Below are 12073 nucleotides of genomic sequence, written 5' to 3' on the forward strand. Positions count from 1 at the left end.
GACTTTTAGGCTCATAGACTAAATAAATGCTTGATGTGATTTGCCATGCAACGTTATTGTAGCAATAGATAACTGCTCCAGAAATTGGTATCAGGAGTTGGGTAGTGCCCTAAGGAAAACTAAAAGACGTAGGGAAAACAGTGAGGAAATGTTATCAGAACAGAAAATATGATAACTCATGTTATGATGTAGTGAAACAATAGGCAGGCTGTCCCCTGTGATTACCCAGAAATAGAACTAGAAACAGACATAGAAAGTATTTGCCTAAGGAGATACCCAGGCATAATGCGGATTACTCACCAATGAGTATGATAAGGTGTAGCAAAAAAGGTTGACCTATAGGAGGAATTGGCTGACTTTCCAGAAGAATGGAGAGGAAACATAGAGGGACTATGACTTGCTAGGTTGGGAAAGAAAGGGTCTTCTCACATCCAGTCTCTCCAACCACAAAAGATTGTCAATGTCAAAAACAGCCTGTGAGTATAAATCAGATTAAAGGTGTGCTTTATGACCTTTTGTTAAAGGGTCAAACATGTGAGGCAGTGTGTAGACGAGCTTCCCAGCTACAGAAGAGGGTTTCTAGGAAGCTTGTGGGCATGGTCCTGCAGCAGCCTGATCTGAAAATAGCAAGAAGTCTAGAGGAAAGGTATGTCCCCGCATCCCAGCTTTATTGAGAGGAAATTGACATGTAACATTGTGTAAGTTTAAGTTGTACCCCATATAACTGATTCAAACTACCATGAGGGCGGGACTCTGTCTCTGAGCCCGCCCGTGTGTCTACCCACACCTACTCTTTTTCCTCCTAATAAACACTTCACTTGTTTTACAACTTTCCATTTCTGTGTGGACATTCATTTTCTGCAAAGCTGTATGGGCCAGGGCCTCGTCACTGGCCACTGGTCTAGTGGCTAGAATTCAGCACTCTCACTGCCTCGGCCTGACTTCAATCTCTGGCCGGGAACCAAAATCCTGCTTTCGAGCCACTGCAGGCCAAGGTCCCCCAACATCAGTTGTACCTAGGTTTACGGTATTTCTGTTATAAAACTTATCAACAGGAAAATTAAGTCGGTATGTTAATATTTTCATATTTTCATGATGAAATAGAGATAAATGGGACAAAAGCTTTTGGGTATACATTTTAAGAATAATTAGGAGATCAACTCGATGATTGATGATGACCTAGAGGTGTGGGATAGGGAGGGTGGGAGGGAGGCTCAAGAGGGAGGGGATGGGGGATATATGTATAAATACAGCTGATTCACTTTGTTGTACAGTGGAAACTGGCACAACATTGTAAAGTTACTACACTCCAATAAAGATCGGGAAAAAAAGAATAAGAAAAACAATAATTAGGTTTTATGGTAAGTCTACTTAAAAACAGTCCAGAATTTTAGTATCTTGAAAATTTCTGTTTTTTTTTTTAATTTAAAACTTTAAGAAAATTTTTGGCTGCACTGCCCAGCTTGCAAGATCTTACTCCCCTGACCAGGGATCAAACCGTGGCCCTTGCCATGAAGTATGGAGTCCTAACCACCGGACCGTCAGGGAAATGCCTAAGATAAGTTACATTATGGAAATTCATTGAATGTCTACATCATACTGAACCATTAGTTGCTAAAGAATCTATGTTTACCTACATTTGATCTCTTATATAGAGAGACAATGTTTGGGACTACTGATAAATATATTTTGGTTATACTGAAAATTTGTATATGAAATGGCATATATTTCTAGAAATTAATTTTAAAAATGGGACCCTGAGAAGAGTTTCATGCAAGGTCATGATTTCGGGTGGCCTCGGCCTGCAGCGGCTTGAAGCAGGAATTCCCCCAAAGAGACAAAAAGGAGTGAAACGTGTGTATTAGGAGGAAAAAGGGTACATGTGAATAGACTCACACTGGCAGACTGAGAGAGAGAATCTCACACTCAAGGTAGTTTGAATCACTTACATGGGGCATTTCTTCTGGGTTTCCTTTGGCCGATCATCTTGATTTGCCTGGTTCTGAGTCCATATTTGGTTTATCTCAGGAGGCTCCCCTGTGTGTTGGGGGGTCTTTTAGCCAAGATGGACTCTAGCCAAGAGGCCTGTGGGTCAGATGGCATCACTTACTGTAGGTAACACCTCCTCCCTTTTGACCTCTGAGGAGCCTTTCTGCACACGTGTAGTCGGCAAGGTCTCCTTGACCTTGATAATGAGAAAGAGATGGTCTCTTTCTCTCTCATCTGGGAAGGGTTCAGCTTCTCCTCCCTCCTGCTATTATCTTTGTCTTGGAGTGCCCGTCCACAGGGGACAAACTCCAGCTGTTCAGTGTGGGGCCCATCTATCTTCGGCCTCAGTCAAGACTAAGAGTACATGAAATTTAATTAAATAAATGTATGTTAATCGTAAAGGTGAAATGGTGCAAAACTAGAATTTGGTTTTCTTTTGGTTTACCAGAGTGGTAAAAGGACAAAGGTTTCTTGAAATAGTGATGCTTTTGAGAACAGATTGCAAAGTTTCTTCACCTCTTAAGAAATCTGTTGCAATGTTCTGCATTTGCCTTCAAAATCTTCTACTGTCACTTTGGTTAAGTGAGTAAATAGTGTCATAACAAGTGTACCCCACTAATGCAATGTAAAATAACAGGAGAAACTTTTAGGGGGCGGGTGAAGGATACATGGGAACTTTGTGCCATCTGCTCAGTTATCTGTAAACCTAAAACTGCTCTAAGAATATCTACTAAACAAAAACGTGTCCAGCTTGATTACCATGGAATGAATGTTTCCCAAAGAGACCATAGTGAATGCAGCGGCCTTGGCTCCTGCTGGCTAATCCCCGAAATTGGCTGTAAAAATGATGTCTCACTTCGTTGTTCTTTGCAAAATTCAGTTTGATCAGGGACCTCCTGTCTAATTTCTGGAGGAAGGTACAATAACCCTTCAATAATAACAGTATATACGTGAGTGATAGGAAGCAATGCTTAGACACTAAAGCTGGATGAAAAAAGAGAAGGTGAAAAATTGTCTGAACATCTAAGCCTATGCGACTATAAACAGGAAAGCCGTAAAGCTGCAGATGCTGACCTAAGGAGGCCCCAAGGCATAGCCATCAACCAGGATAGGAGCAGCTGCAGAACGCATGGACAGGGTGGTCTTGTCTGCGTAACCTGCCTTCTAGCCAGCCTCTAAGTGAGTACAGGTTTGCAGACACAGGAACACACTACCCTGTGCTCAATGGCTGGAGTGTAAGCCCACAGGCAGGAGGTGTGTTTTATACAGCTGTAATATAAAACACTTTTTCAGGAGTAAGCGTAGATTACTTCTGAAATTGAACAACAAAAGTATTTCTAGAGAGTAGATTGGTGGTTGCCAGAGGTGGTGAGTGGGGTAGGAGGCGCAATGGCTGAAGGTGGTCAAAAGGTCCAAACTTCCAGGTATAAAATAAGCCCTGGGGGATAGAATGTACAGCATGGAGACTATAGTTGATAAGAATATATTGTATATTTGACAGTTGCTATGAGAACATCTTTAAAATTGTCATCCCAAGAAAAAAATGTATACCTGGGTATGGTGATGGATATGAACTAGACTTGGTACAGTGGTCATTTTGTAATATATGCAATTTCCAAAGTATTATATTGAACACCTAAACCAATATGTCAGTTATCGCAAAACTTTTAAGACAGAGAAGAAAACAAAACACAAAGGTATTGTTTTAACTGCATGCTGGATACACAGGAGTTTATTCCGTTGTATGAACAAGGAAGAAAAATAAAGCATTTAAAGGTGGGGGTGACCTGGACCCCCAAGCCCCACAGTCTTCTTCTTTTGTCCCCCGAACTGTGCCTTCACTTATTCTCACATACTCGGACTTCTTCAAATCAGGTTACAGGATTGCGACAAGGCTGTCTCCAACGCAGAGGTTCTTCTTGAAGTACTTTCTTCACGAAACTATTCTCTACTGGTACACTTATCACAACCAAGTTCTCGTATCAGAGGGTTGATAACTGCAGACGCAGTCAGAGTTATACTCAATGTTAACATATCAGCATCCATCCTCTGAGGATCCCGCCGATATTCCGCATCAAACGCCGCCTCCCTTGCTCCCCAGGGTTCCACAAACCCCCTGCGCCGTCCTTCCAGCTCCGGAATTCGGCCAGGAGCAAGCGCGAAGTGCTCCAGGAAGCGGCGCACGCCCTGCTGGTAAACTCTCATGGCCTCAAAATGCTGAGGGAGGAGGAGATTCGGCACGAAAGCCAGGCCTGGGCCGTTGCCGGGCCTGGGCCGGGGTCTGGCCTCAGCACCCTCTCCCTCCGCGGGCTCCGCCAACACTCTGGCGACCGCTGCCACGCGGGCTTCCCTGGCCGCCGCCACTGGACCTTCCCGAGGTGCCGCCATCGGACCTTCCCTGGCCGCCGCCGTCGCACGGTCGCTGGCCTCCACAGGCTGCGCCGGGGCCGCCGCCCGCCGCCCGCCGCCTACCTCCGCCTGCGGGACGTCGCCGTGGTCATTCGCCGCGCCCGCCGGCGGGACACTGCTGTCTGCGGGCAGCTCGGACATCTCGGACCGCGGGGTCAGCTCGGCCGCCCTCACAAAACCTGGCAAACCGGTACGGCGCGATTAGTGGTGTGCACGGAAATGCGCGTGCGTCAGCGCTGTGCACGCGGGTCCACGCTGCGTGTGGAAACCCACGTGCAGGACCAAAGGGGCCGCGGCTCAACGTAAGAGCACGGCGCATGCGTCCTCCCCGCGCGCCTGCGAGCTTCCAGGTGCCACCTAGCGGCGGGAAGTGCCGGCACACCTGAAACTTTCCCCAGATTGTCTGAGGGCGGAGCCGAGCCGTGTGTTGCATTTCCACCAGTTGAATGTGTCCAAGCAAAGTCGCACAAGGTCGCTTCCGGTTGGCTTTCCCAAGATGACATCCTAGGATGCCTCTCCCTAAGTTTCTTGTTCTCCAGTGATTATAATGCCACCTCTATTATATACCAAGATAATCTAGGTTCATGGGTTACTTTGGGGGTAGGGTGGGGTCCTTTGTTCTTTTCCATTTATTATTTGTGTATTTTCTTAAAATTCTCTTAACTACTAAAGCTTTATAATAACATTCCTGTGTTATTTTAAAATGGCTTTGGCTATTCTTCGACATTTATTTATTTATTTGGTGCGCCCTGCCCCCTTGTGGGATGCTGGTTCCCGGACTAGGGATGCAACCCGTGCCCCCTGCAGTGGAAGCGGGCAGTCCCAGCCACTGGACCCTGAAGGAATTCCCCTGGGCATCTATTTTTCTCTAAATCGTTTTTGTACAATGTAACATGCAGGAAAATGTACACAAAATATAAATATACAGCTGACTGATTTATGACAAAGTGAACGTCCATGTAACCACGACTCCTGTCCAGGAATTGCATATTTCTATCATCCCAGAATCCCCCCGCTTCTCACTACAGTCTCCTTTCTACCCTGAGGTAATCACTATACTGATATGTACACTAATCATTTCCTTGCTTGTTTTGGGGTTTTTTGTTTTTGTTTTTTTTTTTTTTGGTTTGTTTGTTTGTTTGTTTGCTTGTTTTGGCTGCGTTGGGTAGTCGGGTCTCTGCTTAGGCATTTTTTTCCCTAGTTGCAGAGAGCAGGGGCTAGTCTTCATTGCTATGTACTGGCTTCTCATTGTGGTGGCTTCTCTTGTTGTGGAGCACCGGCTCTGTGTGTCTGGGCTTCAGTAATTGTGACTTGTGTGCTCAGTAGTTGTGGTGTGTGGCTTTAGTTGCTCTGCTATGTGTGGGCTCTTCCACCACTAGGGATCGAACCCCTGTCCCCTGCATTAGCAGGCAGATGCTTAACCACTGCAGCACCGGGGAAGTCCTCCTTGCTTTTCTTTCTGTTTTACTACCTAGGGGTACATTCCTGATACTGTAGTTTAATTTTGCTTGCTTTTTTGAATTTTACATACTCTTGTGTCTGCTTTCTTTTGCACATTATTTTTATGAGATTCACCTATGGTTTTCATTGTGGTTATAAATAGTTCGTTTTCTTGATAGATCCATGTTCATTACCATTATTTGCATGTGTCCCATAATATTACAACATTCATTTAAATAGTGACTGTCTAGTTACTTTTTACTTATTCTAATTAACGTGAGAAACATCATGTAAGGAAATTCCACCCTTGATTTTGCTGGTGATGACCCCCATCGTGATGCCATGATTCATGGGCATCAGCAAATAACTCCAGTGACTCATTGTTCTCTGCCCTGTCAGGAGGAGCTAGGCATTAGGTCATGTACGGATCATGAGGTTGCATTTTTGTTTTCCTGGTCCAAGTACCACATGTATAAAACACAACATCCAGCCTTCCTGCTGCTTCAAACACAGCTTCCCCCCAGCATCTTTGCAATCACTGTGTGGCTCCTTTAAGGCAGCGCCCAGGCTAGTTTGGAGACCAAAGGTCCATTGCTCCCACCCTGAGCCTGCCTGGGAAATCACAAATATTTAATAGAATTCCTAGGCTTCTGTAATAACTTACATGAAGCGAAGGGGAACTAGAAATTGTAGTAATTTGGTGTAATCCTCTGGAGGCAGATATCATCCTGCCTTTTGACCCTCCCATTATCCAGAGACAGGAATAGCTCTAAACAAAATTATGGTGTATTAAACAGAAGTGCTCATGTGGGGAGACGAAAGGAAAAATTTGAGACAGCTTCCAGGTTAGCTATTGCTCCCAAGACTGTTCCTGTGTAGCGGCTGCAGCATCTTTGTCTCTGACTCACTGCCAGCATTTCAGAATCATCGGAGGACAGTTTCAGTCATGCTGCAGACTCAACAATTAAGGGAGCTGATATCAGGGGCTCCACGCTGGTATATTTTTACGGGAAAACATAGAGAATTTAAACCCATGGTCATACACTTAACATTTTAAAAGAGGAGATGAATATGGAATCTAGACAAATGGTATTGATGAATCTAGTGGCAGGGCAGGAACAGAGAGACAGGTGTAGAGAACGGACTTGAGGACATGGAGGGTGGGGAATGGGAGGCTGGGACGTAGTGAGAGCATAGCACTGACATGTATGCACTACCAAATGTAATACAGATAGCTACTGGGAAGCTGCCGCATAGCACAGGGAGATGAGCTCCATGCTTTGTGACAACCGAGAAGGGTGGGATGGAGATGGTGGGAGGGAAGCTCAAGAGGGAGGGAATGTGGGGATATATGTATACATATAGCTGATTCACTTTGTTGTACAGCAAAAAGTAACCCAACACTGTAAAGCAATTAAACTCCAATAAAGATGAAAGAAAAGAGGAGGTGAAGAGTTTTGTAAGGAAAGGGACGGAATCTGCTTCTCCCAAAGGCTGCCAAAGCCTGTAATAAATAGCACTGGTGGGAAATTTGTCCTTACTGTGAACGAAGATGTCCTTTAAAGGATGCATACCCATGTTGACCTAAATCAGTAATTCTATGGCTATGGGATGAAACCACAACTCAGAATCTGCACCTGGCTTAAGAGAATTGGGGGAATCATGATGTCATTCTTGCCTCTTTATTACCCCTGAGTATCCTAGGCCTTACATCTGCTCTCTCGATGGGCTTGAGCTGGCTTAATGGTAGATACAGGTAGGTACAGATTTGCCTCTCTCTCCCGAGATATTTAATGCTGCCGTGAGGGCTAAACATGATGTTACAAGCCTTGTCTCTTTTCCCAAGACTGCTACTGTGCTAGATTCATTCCAATTCTCCATCCTCTCTGTTTCTACACCCTTTGTAATATGAGTTTGCAGCTCTTCCCATCAAGAGGTAGCTTCTTTTCCTCCATCCCTTGAATCTGAGCTGGCCTTGTGCCTTGCTTTGACCAATAGGATGTGGCAGAAATGATAGTGTATCTGTTTTGAGACTGGGCCTCGAGAGGCATTTCGTGCTTCCGTTCTCTCTTAGACTCTTGTCTCAACCATGGGAACAACTGTGGAGCAGTTTGCTGGATGGTGGAAGGCAATTTGGGACTGAAGAGAGTGGTCTGAGACAAGGCATTCAAGATCAGTCAGTCCTGGGAATTCCCTGGCGGTCTTGTGGGTAGGACCCGGTGCTTTCATTGCTGGGGTGCGGGTTCAACCTCTGGTTGGCTCGGGGGGGGGGAAGATCAGTCAGTCCCCAGCTGAGCTAGCAGTTGACTTTTAGGCTCATAGACTAAATAAATGCTTGATGTGATTTGCCATGCAACGTTATTGTAGCAATAGATAACTGCTCCAGAAATTGGTATCAGGAGTTGGGTAGTGCCCTAAGGAAAACTAAAAGACGTAGGGAAAACAGTGAGGAAATGTTATCAGAACAGAAAATATGATAACTCATGTTATGATGTAGTGAAACAATAGGCAGGCTGTCCCCTGTGATTACCCAGAAATAGAACTAGAAACAGACATAGAAAGTATTTGCCTAAGGAGATACCCAGGCATAATGCGGATTACTCACCAATGAGTATGATAAGGTGTAGCAAAAAAGGTTGACCTATAGGAGGAATTGGCTGACTTTCCAGAAGAATGGAGAGGAAACATAGAGGGACTATGACTTGCTAGGTTGGGAAAGAAAGGGTCTTCTCACATCCAGTCTCTCCAACCACAAAAGATTGTCAATGTCAAAAACAGCCTGTGAGTATAAATCAGATTAAAGGTGTGCTTTATGACCTTTTGTTAAAGGGTCAAACATGTGAGGCAGTGTGTAGACGAGCTTCCCAGCTACAGAAGAGGGTTTCTAGGAAGCTTGTGGGCATGGTCCTGCAGCAGCCTGATCTGAAAATAGCAAGAAGTCTAGAGGAAAGGTATGTCCCCGCATCCCAGCTTTATTGAGAGGAAATTGACATGTAACATTGTGTAAGTTTAAGTTGTACCCCATATAACTGATTCAAACTACCATGAGGGCGGGACTCTGTCTCTGAGCCCGCCCGTGTGTCTACCCACACCTACTCTTTTTCCTCCTAATAAACACTTCACTTGTTTTACAACTTTCCATTTCTGTGTGGACATTCATTTTCTGCAAAGCTGTATGGGCCAGGGCCTCGTCACTGGCCACTGGTCTAGTGGCTAGAATTCAGCACTCTCACTGCCTCGGCCTGACTTCAATCTCTGGCCGGGAACCAAAATCCTGCTTTCGAGCCACTGCAGGCCAAGGTCCCCCAACATCAGTTGTACCTAGGTTTACGGTATTTCTGTTATAAAACTTATCAACAGGAAAATTAAGTCGGTATGTTAATATTTTCATATTTTCATGATGAAATAGAGATAAATGGGACAAAAGCTTTTGGGTATACATTTTAAGAATAATTAGGAGATCAACTCGATGATTGATGATGACCTAGAGGTGTGGGATAGGGAGGGTGGGAGGGAGGCTCAAGAGGGAGGGGATGGGGGATATATGTATAAATACAGCTGATTCACTTTGTTGTACAGTGGAAACTGGCACAACATTGTAAAGTTACTACACTCCAATAAAGATCGGGAAAAAAAGAATAAGAAAAACAATAATTAGGTTTTATGGTAAGTCTACTTAAAAACAGTCCAGAATTTTAGTATCTTGAAAATTTCTGTTTTTTTTTTTAATTTAAAACTTTAAGAAAATTTTTGGCTGCACTGCCCAGCTTGCAAGATCTTACTCCCCTGACCAGGGATCAAACCGTGGCCCTTGCCATGAAGTATGGAGTCCTAACCACCGGACCGTCAGGGAAATGCCTAAGATAAGTTACATTATGGAAATTCATTGAATGTCTACATCATACTGAACCATTAGTTGCTAAAGAATCTATGTTTACCTACATTTGATCTCTTATATAGAGAGACAATGTTTGGGACTACTGATAAATATATTTTGGTTATACTGAAAATTTGTATATGAAATGGCATATATTTCTAGAAATTAATTTTAAAAATGGGACCCTGAGAAGAGTTTCATGCAAGGTCATGATTTCGGGTGGCCTCGGCCTGCAGCGGCTTGAAGCAGGAATTCCCCCAAAGAGACAAAAAGGAGTGAAACGTGTGTATTAGGAGGAAAAAGGGTACATGTGAATAGACTCACACTGGCAGACTGAGAGAGAGAATCTCACACTCAAGGTAGTTTGAATCACTTACATGGGGCATTTCTTCTGGGTTTCCTTTGGCCGATCATCTTGATTTGCCTGGTTCTGAGTCCATATTTGGTTTATCTCAGGAGGCTCCCCTGTGTGTTGGGGGGTCTTTTAGCCAAGATGGACTCTAGCCAAGAGGCCTGTGGGTCAGATGGCATCACTTACTGTAGGTAACACCTCCTCCCTTTTGACCTCTGAGGAGCCTTTCTGCACACGTGTAGTCGGCAAGGTCTCCTTGACCTTGATAATGAGAAAGAGATGGTCTCTTTCTCTCTCATCTGGGAAGGGTTCAGCTTCTCCTCCCTCCTGCTATTATCTTTGTCTTGGAGTGCCCGTCCACAGGGGACAAACTCCAGCTGTTCAGTGTGGGGCCCATCTATCTTCGGCCTCAGTCAAGACTAAGAGTACATGAAATTTAATTAAATAAATGTATGTTAATAGTAAAGGTGAAATGGTGCAAAACTAGAATTTGGTTTTCTTTTGGTTTACCAGAGTGGTAAAAGGACAAAGGTTTCTTGAAATAGTGATGCTTTTGAGAACAGATTGCAAAGTTTCTTCACCTCTTAAGAAATCTGTTGCAATGTTCTGCATTTGCCTTCAAAATCTTCTACTGTCACTTTGGTTAAGTGAGTAAATAGTGTCATAACAAGTGTACCCCACTAATGCAATGTAAAATAACAGGAGAAACTTTTAGGGGGCGGGTGAAGGATACATGGGAACTTTGTGCCATCTGCTCAGTTATCTGTAAACCTAAAACTGCTCTAAGAATATCTACTAAACAAAAACGTGTCCAGCTTGATTACCATGGAATGAATGTTTCCCAAAGAGACCATAGTGAATGCAGCGGCCTTGGCTCCTGCTGGCTAATCCCCGAAATTGGCTGTAAAAATGATGTCTCACTTCGTTGTTCTTTGCAAAATTCAGTTTGATCAGGGACCTCCTGTCTAATTTCTGGAGGAAGGTACAATAACCCTTCAATAATAACAGTATATACGTGAGTGATAGGAAGCAATGCTTAGACACTAAAGCTGGATGAAAAAAGAGAAGGTGAAAAATTGTCTGAACATCTAAGCCTATGCGACTATAAACAGGAAAGCCGTAAAGCTGCAGATGCTGACCTAAGGAGGCCCCAAGGCATAGCCATCAACCAGGATAGGAGCAGCTGCAGAACGCATGGACAGGGTGGTCTTGTCTGCGTAACCTGCCTTCTAGCCAGCCTCTAAGTGAGTACAGGTTTGCAGACACAGGAACACACTACCCTGTGCTCAATGGCTGGAGTGTAAGCCCACAGGCAGGAGGTGTGTTTTATACAGCTGTAATATAAAACACTTTTTCAGGAGTAAGCGTAGATTACTTCTGAAATTGAACAACAAAAGTATTTCTAGAGAGTAGATTGGTGGTTGCCAGAGGTGGTGAGTGGGGTAGGAGGCGCAATGGCTGAAGGTGGTCAAAAGGTCCAAACTTCCAGGTATAAAATAAGCCCTGGGGGATAGAATGTACAGCATGGAGACTATAGTTGATAAGAATATATTGTATATTTGACAGTTGCTATGAGAACATCTTTAAAATTGTCATCCCAAGAAAAAAATGTATACCTGGGTATGGTGATGGATATGAACTAGACTTGGTACAGTGGTCATTTTGTAATATATGCAATTTCCAAAGTATTATATTGAACACCTAAACCAATATGTCAGTTATCGCAAAACTTTTAAGACAGAGAAGAAAACAAAACACAAAGGTATTGTTTTAACTGCATGCTGGATACACAGGAGTTTATTCCGTTGTATGAACAAGGAAGAAAAATAAAGCATTTAAAGGTGGGGGTGACCTGGACCCCCAAGCCCCACAGTCTTCTTCTTTTTTCCCCCGAACTGTGCCTTCACTTATTCTCACATACTCGGACTTCTTCAAATCAGGTTACAGGATTGCGACAAGGCTGTCTCCAACGCAGAGGTTCTTCTTGAAGTACTTTCTTCACGAAA

At 44.1% G+C, this 12073-nt stretch overlaps 1 protein-coding gene across 1 annotated transcript; it reads right to left on the bottom strand.

Annotated features, from left to right (window-relative positions):
* Positions 1 to 3930: 3930 nt before the first annotated feature.
* On the bottom strand, positions 3931 to 4539 carry LOC130837923 (EP300-interacting inhibitor of differentiation 2-like). The gene has a single exon (XM_057710640.1). It carries the CDS (start codon positions 4537 to 4539, stop codon positions 3931 to 3933), a length of 609 nt encoding a protein of 202 aa, XP_057566623.1.
* Positions 4540 to 12073: the final 7534 nt, after the last annotated feature.

This window comes from Hippopotamus amphibius, chromosome 16, assembly GCF_030028045.1.
Source record: "Hippopotamus amphibius kiboko isolate mHipAmp2 chromosome 16, mHipAmp2.hap2, whole genome shotgun sequence".
NCBI classification, from domain to species: Eukaryota; Metazoa; Chordata; class Mammalia; order Artiodactyla; family Hippopotamidae; genus Hippopotamus; species Hippopotamus amphibius.